The 17,686-nt window shown below is 41.0% G+C and overlaps 1 protein-coding gene across 16 annotated transcripts in view; it reads left to right on the forward strand.

The window, feature by feature from the left end:
- The window catches only part of PPFIBP2 (PPFIA binding protein 2), a 94,257-nt gene that overhangs the window by 37,169 nt on the left and 39,402 nt on the right, over positions 1–17,686 (forward strand). For 10 of the 16 annotated variants that reach the window (XM_030273415.4, XM_012573757.5, XM_072929453.1 and 7 more), the window contains one exon: positions 15,654–15,743. In XM_030273415.4, the coding sequence (XP_030129275.4) occupies positions 15,654–15,743 (90 nt within the window). Of the gene's footprint in view, positions 1–4,567; positions 4,664–6,319; positions 6,939–7,155; positions 7,394–15,653; positions 15,744–17,686 lie in introns of those variants that run through there. The other 6 variants (XM_072929462.1, XM_030273417.4, XM_072929460.1 and 3 more) reach the window with 6 other exon arrangements.

Genomic DNA, 17,686 nt, shown 5'->3' on the forward strand with positions numbered 1-17,686 from the left:
TCCTCACCAAAGTCATTTCATTCTCTTTTGGATTATTGGGCTAATAAAACAAAACTAAATATTTTTTTCAGATTTTGTGACCATTTAAAAATGGGGGAAAACCCCACTTATTTTGAACAAATTTTCTAAACATGTTGGCATCCTGCTCTTTTCCAGAAGTTGGAAACAATAGGGTTAATTTTTCTCAGTAATGAAATGCTTAGGAAAAAAAAATGAAAATAATATTTTTCTATTCCTTATTGGAAATAAGAACTTTTAAAAGTGTATCTGCAGCTTATTCTATTTGGGGTTTTCTTTTACTATTTTTTCCATTTTGAAATTTGGAAGAGAAAAATCTGATGCGCATCATAGCAAGGAGAGGCAAACTGTTAACCTGGTAATGTTATTGGTGTGTATGCAAATATTCAGTAAATATCCTGTTTCAAATGTCTCACATCTTCCTTTATTGCAGGTTTAGTTTTACCTATATTAGTAGTTTCAGCAGTGCTTTGAAGCATTTGAGACAGGAAACTAAACCTGAATTATTTTAATGTGCTGTGTGGTAGGATGAAAATAAGTGTCTTTAATTATTTTCTTTAGGTAACAGTGTACTCTGCATATAACTGGGGGAAGTGTTCACAGTGATGCTGATGCTCTGTTAAGTAGAAAATATTTTTTGGCTTTTGCGTGAAAACAGAGAACTCAGGTTTCTTGTGTAAAAAAAAAAAAGGCACAGCTCTGGTAGAGCTTAGGCTGGACAAAGCATTTCAGCACATGGTGAGGAATGTGTGAAACTGCCAAGAATTTGCTAATGTCTGGGGATGAGTGAACAGACAGTAACTTCAGCTCAGAACCAGCAATAAATACATCCTTTATGCCAGCCAAGTCATTGCTGGGGCAGTGACCAGAGGGGACATGGCAGGGCTGGGGACATGTGTGGCTGTGCCACTCTCCCATGTCCTAGGAGCGTGGCTCAGGCTTTTGGCCGTGCTGGGTGAGACGGTTGTGACAATGGTGGAAGTGAGGAGTCGACTCCAGTTGGGGGTTAAGTCCAGGTTTATTGAGGAGAGCTCCAGGGAGATCCACAGCCCAGGGGAACCAGCCCCGGCCTGGGCTGTGCAGCACAACATAAACGGGGCTGGAAACACGGGGGGAGATCACCCAGCCAGCAAAGGGAATATTCCGGGGACTGGGAGGTGGGGAGACAGACACGTGGGGAATTCAATAGGGGAGGTGGGAAGGAGGGACCCCTCGCCCCCATCTGCCAGAGCTCACCCTGGGTCAGGGGTGGCTCTGTGTGGTGGAAAAGTCCCTCCTCCAACCCGAGCTTCCAAAGAAAGGCTCAGTAGTCTTCAGTCGTCTGGTCTCAAGGCAGTTTATTGCAAGTTATCTAAAAGATTTTCTCCTTGAGCTGCTGTGGTTTGCTCACAGCTCAGGCAGAGGCACACACACACCCTGACATCCTCTCTGACTCCCGACTGCTTCTTCTCTGCCCTCACCCAGGGCTGCTGCTGTCTTTTATATGGTACATTACGTGTTACATGGTTACAGTTTTCCCCAATGCTTATTACCTATATTAAATGGTGCTTTTCTATCTTTTATATGGTACATTACGTGTTACATGTTTATAGTTTTTCCCCAATGCCCATTACCTATATTAAATGGTGCCTTTCTACTCTAAACCAATCTGTGAGTGCCAACATCACCAAGAACATGGAGGTAAGGAAGAAGAAAGAGGGAGGACAGGGCAGGCCCAAATCCCTCCATCTTAAAACCTCTGACCCCCATGTACAAAACCAAAACCACCCTGTACAGCACTCAAAAATTCTTCCCTCTACTTTGTGACTACTTCTACTATAATATCTAAACTTTTGTGACTTCTTGTTCTTCCTGCAAGGTTGGTAAATCATTCCATGGCTCAAACCCAAAATCACAGCTGTTTCCAGCTGCCTGCCAGGGCCTCAAATGCTTCTGACCGGGGCCTGGAACCTCCAAAAATGTCTGAGGGACATTTTGAGTTCCAACACCCATCCAATCACTTGATGCCCTTTGTGGAAGGTTCTGGATGAGTGGGATGGGGAATCGAGTGATAGACAAGGCACCAGGGAGGAGACAGGGGAATGATCCAGCAAACTGGGGGGAGACTGACATCAGGGAAGGAGGAGGGGATTGGCACACAAGGAAAGGGGTAGTTCAAGGTAAAGCCATGGGGGAAATGGGGCGTAAAGGGATGGACCATTACAGAACTGGTAGAAAACATTAAACTTAAAACCACAATACACCTGTGACGTGGGCATGGCTCCAGGCATGGCAGCACCTGCTGCCAGGTCACCAACATGGAACGAGGCTGAGGGGTAACCACCACAGGCAACTCATGGACATCTACATCTCTTTGACTCCGAGTCAAGTCTGATTATTGATTTTAATCAACCAATTATGGCATTAGGATTGAGTGTGTCTTATGGTGGGAAAGGATTATTTGTTTGTGCATCTGCAAAATGTTATTTCTTGTCTGTTTCCCAGGATACTGTTTATTTTTTTTTAATTATCACAAGCAAAGCAAACCTGCTCATCTACAGAATGCAGTGTATTTTTTTAAATTTTGTTCCAAGAGTTTCCTCTTTCTCTGTCACGTTGACATTTTCAGTCAGTCACAATTAATACTCTAAGACAAATTTTCTCGCTGAAAATACTTCATCTAGATTCCTGAAGCCACTTTTGCTATGAAAAGGGGATTTCTTCCTCCAGTGTCTTCTACACATGTGGCCTGAGTTTCTCTATACACAAGTGTTCCCATATTTTGTCTCTCTTTTTTCACTCTGTAGCTCTCACATTTTTCTGCACCATGAAAATAACACATGTGAATTGGCATGCTGAAAACATTTTCCCGTTTAAAATCTGGTCATAATCCCTTTGTTTTCCAGACAGCAGCCCAGACACTAGGATTGGGGAAAAAAATTAAAAAAAAAAAACAAACACAGAGGAAGAGATGTAGGAAAAGTTGATAATAATTCTTAATAATTCTTAATTAATATTATTAATTAATAAGCATATATAAATAATAATCTATTAATAGTTACAATTAGTCATAATTTGTTAATTAATAGTATTGATTGATTTAATATCATTAATTAATTAATTTACTAATATTAACATTAATTAACATAATAATTCTTGGGAATTAGTACATTTTTGTAGCATGGCCATCCTCACTGGGCTCCCCTGATGAGGCTGGGAAGATGCAAAACTGGACACTTCATTTCTTGGCCTAAGAGAGCTAGTGTAAGTTCTTTTAGTGTTTTCAGGGTCTGATGGGGTTTGAAACTAGAACAATCTATAAATTATTGATGAAAAGGAAGACCTGGAGGACTGCTCTGATTCCTCCTATTCCTTTGCCCTTTAATTGCCCAGGAGATTCAGAGACAATAGAAGAACAAGACTGACCATTTGCATTTGTGCTGCACCAAAACCTGTATTTTATCACAAGTTAAATGTAAAATTGCTGAAACAATCCTAAGGAATATAACTTTTGGTGTGCATAGGAACCTAGCTGGGTGGGAGAAAGAGGGGGGAAAGTGATGGAAAAGCAAAGAGCTCTCTGCTTCTTCAGCTCAGTGTTGGTAGAAGAGGGAAAACACCAGACAGTGCCTTTCCCTCCACAGCTCTAAGAGGATTTTTGGGTGTTTTCTTGTCTCTTCATAGTCTTGAATGGAAGGACATGAGAAGTGTAGCTGATCATTTGAAGTGTTTTTGCTTCCAGTTTCAAAGCTCTTGCAGCATGTTTGCTTATTTTTTAAAAGAGACTTCAAGCCTTGTTTGAAGTATTTGACATGCTGACTAGAAGTAATGGTTCACTTAGCTGAGCGGGCTTTGTTGGCTGTCTATCAGCACAAAAATGCAAAATTGCTTAAAGTTCTTGGGCTGGCACCTTTGGTGTTCTGCAAATGGAGTTTTTAGTCCAATCATGTCTGGCAGTAGTCAGCAGTTTTCTCTGGAAGTATGGAACTGGCAAAAACCCTGATGGGTTATCATACAGCTTATGGAGTATATAAACTTTATTAACTTGAAACATTTTACTGCCCTACATTGAATTTGCATTGCCATAATGTGTGTGTGCTTTTTTTTGGAGGAGAGCTCTAGAGAAAGCAGACAATTTGATGAGGGCAAGAGTACAAAAGCTGGATCAGCCTCCCTCCGGGGTAACACTTGATGGTGGTGGTTCTGTAGTGGAAGTTGAGGAGCTTTTGCTTCTTTGCTGTTTTACCTCTCCACTGAACCAGAAACTAAGTGAAGAGCTACTCACAGACATGAATTTCCTGAAAATAAGAAATGTATACAGTGGTAACCTGATGAAGCAATGCCGAGAGCACAAGGTATTTTCCTTATTTTCTGCCCAGAGAAGCTAACCTGCTTTCCCAGTGAAATGGAAAAGCATTCTAAGCAAATCTGGGGCAATTGATTTGCATTCAGCTGGTTTCCGAGAGTTTCAGGCCAAAGCTCAAGCAGGATGTAAAGTTCAGTATGCAGGTGAGAGGCTCCCAGTGAGCATGTGACTGTCTGGAATGTATGCTGTCAACATTCTGGCTGATAAGATGCAGAAAATTCAGACACTCACCTTTTAATCAGGAAGAATGACTAACAGAAATCGAGGCACCTTCTCATGATCTCCAGCACAGGTGACAAGGTATGTTGTCATTTTTAATACTTTTAAAAGGGGAAATGAATCCTAACCTAAATGCAGATGCTACGCTGGGACATTAGGAAGTTTAGTAACACAGCTTTTCTGTAGTTTTTAGAGTTCAAAACACAAATTAGCTGATAAAGTGTGGTGGCGTGTGTTAAGAGAGGTATTTCCTTCTTCCCTGAAGAAGGCTGAAATGGGAGTCTTAGAGCCAATGTTTTGAAATGGAAGAAATGTGGAACATTAAGGCACCATAGTGGTGGTATTATGGGATATGCAATGCTGTGAGATAAAGTTTGATGTATTTGCTCATCCTCATAATTAGATAATAAGGACTTTGGGAGAAAAAAGTGCTTTATACTGTTGGGCATTCTTGTTTAATGTCAAGACAACCCCTATTCAGTCTCCAGCTTGTCAGCCTTGACAGAGGCTGTCATGCACAGGGAAATGTACACTATTAAGGATTTTTTGGTTTTTAATGCACTGTTGATGAAGTATTAAGGTTTTTTTTTCCAGATAATATTAGCTATTCAAGAAATAACTGCTCTCATTCACTTTCAGACAGCATTAAATAAGTATATTCTATGCTCAGGGCAACCCAAGTCAGATCTGTCTCATAGCATTGCTTTTGGAAGTGGGCAGTTCTTTTCTCCTCACACTTACTGGTGATTTTAGATAGCTCAGCACCTTTAGAAGACTTGTAGCTGTGACTTGCTAAAAATTGTCATGTTTTTCTTGTCACATGACTTTAGGTAAGAACTGATAATATATACATGAAGGGAACTGAAAGTCCAGGTTTATATCCTTCCCTCTTGTTTTGTGTTGTGGGAAGTTCTCAAAAGAGCTCCATTGGGTCAAAAGGACCAAGAATGGTTGCAATATTAAAAAACCACATCCCCTTGAAGAAATTTTGTCCCGGATCTGTGGCTTCCCCAGTCTGGAATGTGGGTGGGTGTCTGAGTGAGGCAGTCCCTGTAGGAAAGGCTTTCTACAGCTCAGACTTTGAGTCCTTTTTGTATATAACTTTAGTACCACGGGCAGCTTTGACACTGGTTCTCCCCAGCTGCTGGTTGATGGCTCCCTAAGCCCAGGGGTCAGTCTGGCTGTAGGATCTGAAGGCAGCGAGGAGATAAGCAAATGTTCTGAAATGATCACAAAGATTTCGTGGGGGCAGCTGCCTTTGGGTCTGAAGAGGCAGTTGCCCTTGTGTGTGTAACAAACAGCTGCCTGGTTAAAGGCCAAAGCCACTTTGAACTAGGGGAAGAAACAACACTGGAAACTGGAGTTGATTGGGAAAAATTAGAAGTTATGGATAACTGCTGTGGGGAGGCACTAGAGGACACCGCAATAACAGACAACACTTTAAACTGCCCTTCCTGCCAGAGCATTGCATTGCACATGTATTTGTCTTGGTGTTGCAAGTTTGAAAAGCTGCCATACTGTGAGATTTCAGCTTCAGCAGGAGCAGACAAATATCTTGGAACAATATCATCATCTTCTGTTAGGATGGAAAATCGCCTCTTTGGCAATAGCAGTACTTATGGGATCATTATCTTATTCACAGGATCGTCTTTGAATTCCTCCCCTTTTATAATGTCTTTTGAGAGGACAGGCAAGTAATTCAAAGAGCAGAACTTATTTTTAGGTTTAGTCTGAGCCTGAAATAAATCGAGAAGGCTGAGTAGTGTTATGATAAACAGTGAGCAGAACAGAGACAGGAAATAGGGGGTCTTTGGTAATGAGTTCCAGCCACTCTTGAAACAGAAAGCCAGAGAAAGCATTACTTGAGAATAGTTTCTCAGTGACAGCTTAATAATTTTTAGCTTGTTATTCAGCATTAAAGGGGAAGAGTTCCTGCAGATTTATGCTTTAAAGGATTTTGAAAGATCCTTTAAAAAATAATTTAGCAAGTTATCTTTTTAAAGTTTTTAGGGTTGCATTGTTCTTGCTGCAAACCGATCTGCTGTTTAAAAAAACCAGATGTTTGGGGGGGAGCCTGAAGTTTATACAGTTGTGTGTTATATATACATCTGTGAGAAGCCTTTGGGATAAGACTGTGGGACAGGGGCAGGGGATTCTGCTTAAAATATGACCAGGCATTGAAGATTTCAGAAGTTGAGGGTTGAAAGGGGAAGAAATCACAGCTACATCCTGTAGAACAAAGCAGAGCGCTTGCTTCCAAAAGTTTCTTTTAACCCTGGGAATGTGACTGCTGAGATGGGCCCAAAGCATGGATGGTGAGATTGATATTTACAAGCACTTCACGTGGCTAAAGAGGGTAAGTGATTTGCTGGGCTTTGTTTCCTCTTTCTAAATGCACATTTAGCAAAATCTCAGGGAGGATTCTCCGCTTCGCGAAAAGAAACTCATTCAGCGCCTCAGACTTTAAATAGTGCGAGTTTCTTCATGAGAAGTGAATTAAAGACATGCCTTGGTGTAGGAGGAGGAGGCTTGGGGAGGGGGGGGCGGAAATCAGCTGTCTTTGTCTTTAAAAATGAAACTCTAGGATCAAACTTTGAGCAAATGGCAATAGATTCTGGCATGTGCTTATGCCTTCCGGGGATTGCAGTGCAACAAAACAAATCCTGCATGGTAACGTATAGCAAAGGAAAGGAGAGGCTCTTGTTTACCATGCTGGGCTTTAAAGGGAAAAGTTTTCTGCACCAGATCTCCACTTAAGTGATTCTTCATCGGGGTAACTGTATGAGACCTCTCGGGATGCCTTTGTCTCGGGTAAAAATGGTGGTGGTTTTCTTCTGTGTCTGTTACTCTGCTAAAAAGATGGGTTTGTTTAAAAGGCAAGGCTATTTTGTTAAACAAACAATTTTGTTAAATTTGTTGATTAACTGCCCAGACATAGATTAACTGCATGAAATTGTCTTCCTTTTCTTAAAAGTAGGTTTGTGCAGTTCTCTCATTACTTTGAAAAAAATTGCTTTGTTTTTGTCAGCTTTTAGATTTTTTTTATGATTCGAGTATTTCTTTTCCAGTGTTAGAAAAATCTATGAATGAGATATTACTAGATCCCTCAGAATAGGCTGTTGTTAAAATTAGAATATGGATTTATGTGTCACAAAAGAAGCACATTCTCTCCTTATTCTTTTAAAATCTGTTTTAGTCTGTGTGTGCTTTTCCTGCAAATTCTTGCCTGTCTATAAGTATACACACATGGATACAAATGCAAGCGCTCTCTTGGGTTTTTACTATGTATAAACATAAAATACCTGTCCATTCTAATGTGAAATGTGATTAGGAACATTTATTTTGAGTAGTTTCTTGAATAAGTGTAAAATATCAATGCTGTATCAGTCTTTAATAAGAGCCTGAGAATCCTGAGGCTAATTTAGCAAATATTTGCATCAAATTTCTGCCAACTTTCAAATTTTGGAGTGTGTCTGTGGAGGGGATTAAATGGGAAGTGAGCGGATAGTGAAGAGGCAACAGGAAGTAGCTGCTGGTAACTTTATACTCTTAGTTTAACCTGTGCTCTGTGCAGTTAAAGCTAATTACCTCTTTAAAAACATGTATTTTGAGCTCACATATTAATGTGCTGTTTAAATGAGGTTATGGATACGGTGTGTCTGCCACTCCTGCTTCCAGAAATTTCATTTCTGTGAAGACAGAAAGGTTAACAATGTCTGCTGCCATCAGCTTGAGGGCTGTGCTCAGAAAGGGCACGGTGTTCAAATGTAGCACGAGGTTTTAAAGGAATTAAAAATGCTCCCGCTGTTGTGGCATGTAATTCCCTTTATGTCAGGTACATAAAGGAGAATATCAATACTGCTGCTTTTTCTTGCAAGCTCTTTAAAGGGGTGAGCACACGTGGGGGAAGGGAGGAGGACTGAAAGAGATCTTGCACTGTTCCCAGGAGAACTTTAAGCAGTCTGCTCCCACATTTCTTTGACAAGTGATTTAGAAACCAAAGAAGTTGAAACAATTTAAGCTGCTGGATCAATTCTTCCATCCAAGAATCCCAATGTCTCATGTCTGGCACTGATTGTTACAGCGCATACAGATTTCAGTTCCTGCAATCATAAACTGTTGCTCTTTGGCTGATAATAAAATTATGAGTTGCTTTCAGAGTAACACATGGCATTTAACAGAGAATAACTGCAACAAGGCTTCCATAACGCCTTGGTGAAGTATGCCAGAGCTGGCTCAAATTTCATCATTAGCAGAAATCACTTCAGAGACCCAGATGGGTTTTGATGTTGCTGGGGTTGGCTGGGCTGGATTTGTGTGGTATCTGTGGCTTGGACTGGGTTAGGGCAGCAAACAAAACCAAAAATCACGAGATCCAGGCAGGCAAAACAAACAGATACAACTGCTATTTTCAGATGCTTATAATGGAGGGTCTGGTTTTGAGCAGTCTTTTAACATAATGTGTACAGCAGCAGGGGGAAAAAAGTATTATTTAGATCAAACTGAAATAACATGTCACCACATTTCAGTTCTTCCCATTGGACTTTATTGGTGTCAGCACGACCCGTGGAACTGCTGGGCCAAGAATGGCCAGAGGGATGGACAAAGTGGGCAGCAAAACCTGAGCACATGGTGGACAGAGCCAAGGAAGGAGGGCAGGGAAAATTCCTTGTGTATAAACATCGTGCTTTTAAATTCACAGCTTGGCCAGCAGCACAGTCATAAAGCAGTTTGGAGGAAGTGTTTTGCAGGTAATTAATACTTCCACAGAGCCAGAGTGAGGTTCTCTTAAAAGTTTCATTTGCAAATTAAGGGACTTGTTATACCCCCACCACCTGAAAGTGTCTCATTTTTAACAAATATTCTTTTGTTGTCCCAAGGGACTTGGGTTAGAGAGTTCACATACAATTTTATGCCATCCTGTTGCTTTATTCTTATTTTTCCACCCACCCTTAATTAGAAGCTACCATTCCAGATAAAAACAGTGCAGCCCATATTTAGACATTTAGTTATAACCCATAACGTAGACATTTAGTTATAGACCAAAATTATTCATATAAATGCTCATATTCACTGCAAACTGTGCAGCACAGAGCTGATGGCTGGCCTGAAATTGGTGTATATTGGTTTTATGCCTTCCTTTTTTCCTGGAAGAGATTCTTAACCTGTACCAGCAAGAGGTGGAGGGATTAAACCCATGATGTAGGCATTAAATTCAATATATTGAAGGTGAATCTTGTGGCTTCTGTAAGGATATTTTCTTTTAAGATGTGTAACTGTCTGGAGGAAAAAAAAAGTATTTGTTGTTAGAAAAATTATCCAGATAAAATAAAAGTATTTGTTTAAAATTCATTTGGTTTAAGGACTACCCAAAATTTACCTAGCTCTGTATTTGCTAAATTTCAGATTATGCATTGTCAGCTTTTTTCAAGTGACTGCTACTTTCATTTAAGCAACCAGTAACAATGGCAAATAAAAAATCCTGCTGTTGATTTACTAATTGCCTTCAGATGAAAGGCAAGAATTATAGATCCAGAAATTGTGTTCCAGCCTTCTCCTCCTCCTCTGAGGCAACTGAAGAAATGCACATACATTGGGATGGGTGTGTATCTGAGGTAGCACTAACATGCCAAGAGATTAAATTTTTGCTTCGACAGTCAGATGCAAATAAAAATGTTTACTGTGTGAGCTGCTCACTCATCACTCATCATAATACAACTCCTTGTGACTCAGGCCATAATTCTAGTGACCAAAAAGAGTAATACAGAGGTGGAAAGACCATACACTTCTAAACATTGTCAAATGCAAACAGGCTGGGAAGAGGCTGCAGTGTCCATTTTCTTGTGTTGGAATGTGTCAGAATCGGAGGTATTGATGATTCCCAGATTGTAGAAAGTCTCTGTCTTTCTGCCCCCCTGCCAAAGAAGGAGCCATAATTGGTCTGTGCTGGTTTCAAGGTTGTTTATTCTGTTTATCTCTAATATGTTCTGCTGCCCTGCCGCAGCTCTGTCCTGCAGGGCAGCGTGTGGGGCTCTGCCCTCAGTGGGATGGTACAAACATTAAATACCAGAAACTACCTGTGCTGGATTTACAATAACGTGCCAATATCTGTCACCTACGTTGGACAGTGTGTCCCCAGCCTAAACCAACAGAAAAATGCCAACACCACAGTGAAACATGGAGGGCATGAAGAAGGAGAAAAAGGAAAAGGCACACCCAATTTCCTCCATCTTGTCCCCTTTGAACCCCTCATCTAGAATCCTAAAATTTTACTTTTGCACCTGTGCCACACTTAATTATTACTTATATCAAACACTCAGAGCTTGTAATTCATCCTGTAAGATTGAAAACTCTTTTCCATGGACAGAGATCACAGACAGTGTCTCTGGGGGCTCTGTCCAGGGGGGTTCCTGAATCCCTGCCAGGGTCCCAGACCTTCCAGGGCAGCCAGAGGGAAGCCCTGGATTCCTATGGGAATGCAGCACTGAGGTCTGGCTGCTGCTGGGACTCTGTGGTAAAGTTGATTGCCTGGACTCTGCTGGCCATACCCCTTGTTTTCAGCTTCTAAACTACAACAAAAAGCAGTACATCAAGCATGCCCCTAATCTCCCCCGTTAATACAAGTATTGTCATTGCCACAGGCATCCTGTCCAAGTATCAGAGGAGCTGAAGGTAATTCATGTGGCTAAGGAAGAGAGGAGGGTTATGGCACAATCTGTCTCCTCACTGGGGCGGGTGACTTGTTGAAAAAGCTCACAAATCACCACTTTCACTGACTGCCAGGTTTCTTTTCCCAGCTCCTCCCCACTCCACAGCCCAGGGTGCGATCCGTGCTGTTTGTGACAAATTTCTGAGTCACAGATTGCTGACCAACTTCAGAAGTTGGAGGGGTTAGGGTTAAAATTAGCTGTGTTGTAGATCCTTGGTGCTGAAAAGGCACACCTGAGGAGAACATCAACTGACCAACATTTCTTGCCATATCCTTTGATACTTCTGCTGATTATCTCCATTTTAAATCAAAGCTGTTGAATCGTTCTCCAAAGTCTGATTTTTTTTGTGCCACGTGAGAAGGAAAATTCAAGCCCTTTCTTGGAAGAGGACTCAGTAATGACTGGATCATGCAAGTGATACTTAGACCTTCCCAGCAACATTCCAGTATTATTTTCATGTTAAATCAATGAGCATATTCCAAAGAGAGATTTGGAAAATAAAAACAAAGAAGGTAAAGCAGGTGATGGGAAGTTTTAGTTTTCTTTTCTTTCTCTAGAACTGGGAGTTACAGCTGATTTGGAATTGTTCCAATTGTTTTAGGTTAATATCTCTTGCCATCTGATGGGCAGTAAACTATATCCAAAATCACTAAGGAGACTGTAATACAGATGCCCCAAGAAATTGCTTTGCAGCTCCTGGCTTCCCATGGCAGGACACGTCCCTCTTCAGTGGGTAAAACCTGGCTGGATGTCCTGGCACGGAGTGGTGGTGGATGGTGCCACATCCAGCTGGGGACCATCACCAGTGGTGTTCCCCAGGGATCAGTGTTGGACTCAGTCCTGTTTGGTGCCTTTATGGATGATCTAGATCGAGTGCACATGCAGCAAGTACAAAGATAACACCGAGCTGGGTGAGAGTGTTGATCTTCTGGAGGGAGGAAGGCTCTGGACAGGCTGGAGGGATGGGCTGAGGCCAATGGTGTGAGATTCAACACGGCCAAGTTCTGGATGCTGTCCTTGAGTCACAACAACCCCGTGGAGCACTCCAGGCTGGGGACAGAATGGCTGGACAGTGGCCTGAGAAAAGGACCTGGGCGTAGTGGTTGTGAGCGATGGAACATGAGCCAGGTGTGCCCAGGGGGCCAAGGTTCTGGAGGGTAAAAGCCCTGTGAGAAGCACTTGAGGGAGCTGGGGGTGTTCAGCCTGGAGAAAAGGAGGCTCAGGGGAGACCTGACCCCTCTCTAAGCTGCCTGACAGGAGGCTGGGGTGAGGTGGGGATTGGCCTCTCCTCCCAGACAGGATGAGAGAAATGGTTGGAGTTGTGCCATGAGAGGTTCAGACTGGATGTTAGGAAAAATTTCATCACAAAAAGGGTTGTAGAACATGGGAACAGACTGCCCAGGCAAAGACACCATTCCTGGAAGAGTTCAAAAAATGTGTAGATGTGGTACTTGAGAACATGGTTTTATGGTGAAAAAGGTGGTCTCAATGATCTTAAAACTCTTTTCCATTATTAAGAATTCTATGATTCCGGTAGGCAAAGCATTTATGGCATGCAGTTGATTTTTTTATCTGCAGTGGTACTGCCATCAGCATATTTTTAGCTGCCTTGCCTTAGCATATCTTTCCTTTTACTTTGTTATCATAAAACTTTTTACGTGTTTTGTGCAATCTTTCTCGTTCTTTCATTGGAAGAGGCATAGTTAACATATTTGGCTTATAATTTGTCTAGCCCAGATAACAATCTTTGGTCTTTAATGCTGGATCTTCTGAAGTAATAGCTTTATAGGAAAACCTGTGCATTCAGCCTTTTAGACCTGTGTAGCCACATAAGCAGTGTTTATTTGTTGTTTGTGAGTTCTCGTGTCTTCTGTGCTGTGGGTCTTGAATTCAATTGCTGCTGATACATGTGACATCTTGCTCAGTTTCCTCTCAGTCCCAACTCTCACAACAGCAGAATGCTCTCCAACCATCCACAGATGACCTTGGTTCATGTTACACTGTTTTATCTTGTCTTTATAAGTGCCACAGAGCATTACCGAGGCTCAAACAACTGTTGTACGTCAATCAGACACTTTTATTTAGCAGGTCATTTTTCTGTCTACTGTACCTTCCTGTGCTTATCTGAGGCCTTTCTGGCTGACCTCACACCTGCAATTTAGAGCCATTTCTGTGAGGTCTTGAACCCTAGTTGTGTTTATTATGAGCTGGTCAAAACCTTGTGACAAAAGTATATTTTGAGAAGAGTTAACACATCCTTCTTTTGATGGTGAGTGCTGGTAAGTGAGGTATGGAGTGAGAACCTGCACATTCTATTTTCAACGTTCCTGTTGACCCTTTAAACAGGAACAAAAGAACAAGATTATTGAATTTAGAGGTGTTGCAGCTATGCTGAAGGACATGGTTAAAACATAAGAGCTAGATGCATAGGAGAAGAGTATAAATAATAGAATGCAAGTCAGCACAGACTTATTCAAGTTATACATTTAAGCAGAAACAAAGAGTAAAAGCAGAATGAAGGCTAAATAAAAGGATTTTAAAAGGATCTGGAACTTATGGGTCCTAGGCTGAAAAAGTATGAATTTTACTATATGGAAAGAAATATGTCCCAGGAGTCTGTGAAAAGATTTTAAGCCAGTTTCAGCTGGAGTCAGCTGTGTCTCCTCTTAAACCCTTAATTTCAGAAGAAGCTGGGAAATAGCTGGAGAAGAGGAACCAAAAGGAAACCACAAAACAAATCTTGAAAAAATTAATCTATGAGGAAAAGACAGAAAAACTCGTATTTTCTTTCACAGCGTGAGGAGGGACCTGCTAATTAGAGATGTAGAGATAATCCTCAAATATGTAAAAAAATCTCTGAAGTGAACGGAAGGACCTATTTTTTCCTGTATGGTGGTATGGTAACCATGAAGTTGAAGAGATGATTCAGATTAGGCATGAAGAAAAATGCTCTCATGATGGGTAGGGGAGAAGAAGCAGATGGAGAAGCTGTGAGTTCCATCTCTAGAGGTCTTTGGAAGAAGACAAGACAAGAATATTGCAAATAATTATTTGCTCTAGGACAGAATAGTGAAGCAGATGATCTCTTCAGACATCTTTCAGCCCCCGTTTGTTGGTGCCATTGTGATTCTCTCAATTTCTTTCAAAATAATCAGAGATAAGTGTGCTCGGTTTCTCTCAGCTTACAAAGGTGCCACACTTGTGTCTAGTGCCACACTTACATCTAGTTCAGCAATTTATGGCTTGAAAAGTGTCTTTTGATTGAATAAAAATTTGATTTCTTGATTTGTGTTAACTAGCACCATGTTTATTTTCAGCATTCGTGTTGCGTTTGGGCCTGTTGGACTCAGCATCGATTAAGAAGCTATAAATATTTATATTTTTAAAATCTGTTCACAAATGTTCAGTTGAAAAAGAAAAGGCAGTTGGGGAGGGGGATTATAATTCTATTGGTGCCATTGTGCAAGTAACTATAAATGAGAAGTCAGCTGCAGTTGAAGGGAGCTCCTTGGATTCCTGTGTTAGCTGAAAATCCAGGCTGAGTGTTGTGTTCCCTGGCAGAAATGCAGTGCCTGCACTGGAGCTGGGAAATCAACCTCTGGGGGCTCAGGTTACTTTTGATGCTCTGAGCAAACAGCTCCATTCCCACAATGTTTCAGTGTGCAGGATGAGCCAAGGAGACTCTTCTAAACTTAAATAAATCTGCAGATTTTTTTTTTTTTTTATTGTGGTGCTTGTATATGAAGTATTAAAATTCATAGGAAATGGGACATAATAGTGAAGGACAGGCCATGTTTTAGAAGGTTTTGCTCCCTAGAGCCTTTTAGAAGTCTGTAAGTAATTGGGTGGCTAGAGTAGTTCCTGATAAGAATTTGATCATTTAAATAAATTTTTAGTTGCTAACAAAAAACTTCTAATTTTCTTTCAGTAATTTCTAGGAATAACACACCTATAGCAACTTTTGCCACTTGAAAGTAAATACAAGATTCATTGACTTTGGAAAAAGACTGTGGAAAGTAGATATTTCAAATTAAATGGGTTTTGTTTTGGTAAAATGTTTTTTTCCACTGAAATTATAACTTTCTAGAAAATATCAGTCTATTCATTTACCACTCTTGAATGCTGGAAATGAGAGAGGATTCAAAATACCTTAAAAAAGGTACATTCTTAATGTACATTAATTTTTAATGTACAGTAAGTACAGGTTTAATATGTATGAAATAAACACTTCTTGTCTATGCACACATTTTTTTCATATTTTTTGTCATGTAAAAACTGCTTAATATACAAAACTTTTATTAACTGTTGCTTGAAACTTGAACTGTAAAAATTCTCACTGCACTTTTTTTTTTCCCTCCCAGTCACAGGTGAACCATCATTCATCCAATAATGAAACTTATCAAGAAAGGTTGGCACGATTAGAAGGTGATAAAGAGTCGCTTATCCTGCAGGTATGTCCAAAAGAGAGAAGAATTTTGTCTGCATAGTTGATATCCAGTGCATAAAAGCTGAAGTGGCAGAGTATTTTCTGTTAAACAAATGTTAGCAGGTCGCCAAACGTAGCTGATGTTTAACTGGGAATTAATTTGTAATCTGTATCATCCCTCTAAATGATTTTGTGATGGGGCAAGCTGGTAGAGGACAGAGGTGTAACAGCAGAAAAAGTGGGGGGATGACAAAGGGATTAAAAATAATTCTGTCCCAGGCCACTGCTGGGATGGTGGTTCTCATTGTAGGTTTGCTAGGTTGTACCAAATTTCTAGGTTCTGTGTGCCACCATTTTTAGTGAGCCAGAAGACTGGCAGGTAGATGGAACTGGTATTTTTCCTGTTTATATGCTGTACCAAAATTGTTTACATTTTCGAAGAGCTTAAAGGGGAGGGAAACAGGCATAGAGAAAATTTGACAGTAAAATGCATGCCTAAGCTCTTCCAGGTTTCCTGTTTCTTAGTTTACCAAGCTTTTTTTTCAAGATCCCATGTCCCATGTAAGCTCTCCTCCTGCAGAACACACATTGCACAACTTCAAAAAAAAAAACTTTTTCTGTGTATTTTTGCTAGTACTAAACTGTATATTCCACGCTTTTTAAAAAGTGGAGCTGGAGATTGTTCAAATGTCTTTGCAGATCCTTTCCCTTTATGCTTTCAAATGCATATTATAAGCACATATATTTATATCAAACACAGTTGAAGTCTGTTGGGTGGGTGTTCTCCCTGCTTTCAGTCACAAGTTTCTGTAAACATGTCTTGTCCTGTATGTTCTGCTCACACTTGTGTTCATTTACTGAGCAGAAGCCTCACTGCTGTTGTTAAATAAACAATGAATGTTTTGAGACACAAGCTTTGGCTTGGTTGGATTTTTTTTTTTTTAATTACTGTTAAACTAAATTGCTATTACCAAATTTAGGGAAAAAAACCCACCTGACTGAAAAACAATCTTCTAGTTGGAATTTAGGCGTGTGCTACAAATTCCTTTTATAATTTAGATTTATTAGAACACCTTTTATTAATCAACTGTTTGTTAATGCTAGAAACTCGATCCTATTAGTAAAAGCAAACAACTTCTCACACTGTACATTGATGTTTTGAATGCATGAGCAGCTCATGAGTGGAGAGACAATTAGGGGGCCAAATCCAGCTGTTCCATCCAGAGCTAAGGGTGGGACTGTACACCTGGGAGGGTCTCCTGTGTTCCCCACATTTCTGTGCAGCTTCTGTGGGTCTGACAGGGCCAGTGCTGATGGCTCCCTGCAGACTGTGCCAGGCTGCTGCTCAGGATGTGCTTTTCCTCTCTTTGTCCTGCAGATTTTCAATCACTATTTCTTCATCCACACAAACAGGTACCCAGGGAAGCAGCCAGCCAAATGTACAAAACACAGGGGTTTGTGACATGTTTTGGGACCTGCCTAGAGATTTTCTTAGAAGGAATAGAGTAAAATCAGAACTGGAAAATAATCTCTCTTGCATTTTACTCCCATCACTTCCACCCCCCATCAAACCCAAAGGCTTAGTCAATATTTATGCATTTTCCTTTCCCACTGCACAGCGTTGCTGTGGAGCTACAAAAAACCCAGGCAAATAAGACAAAAAAAAATCAGTCTGGAAGGTGAACATCAACAACAAAGGTGCCAAGGTGGAGCTGGGTTTAGGACCTGGCTTACAGCAGCTCCTCTGTCCAGGCAGTCAAACATGAGGAGCACAGGCAAACCCCAGGCTGAGATTCGTGGCCAGGGGGACTCTGCTGGTGCAAAGCTGCTGCTGGCTGTGACCTGGGCAGGAAGGATGAGAAAAGAAAGGGAGCAGAGCACCTCTGTTCTGTGCCTCATGCTGAATTGCATCAGCCACTGACCCACAGCTGCAGGCTGGGGGGAATGGGAGGCTGGGAGCACCCCAGC

Source organism: Taeniopygia guttata, chromosome 5, assembly GCF_048771995.1.
Source record: "Taeniopygia guttata chromosome 5, bTaeGut7.mat, whole genome shotgun sequence".
Taxonomy (NCBI): Eukaryota; Metazoa; Chordata; class Aves; order Passeriformes; family Estrildidae; genus Taeniopygia; species Taeniopygia guttata.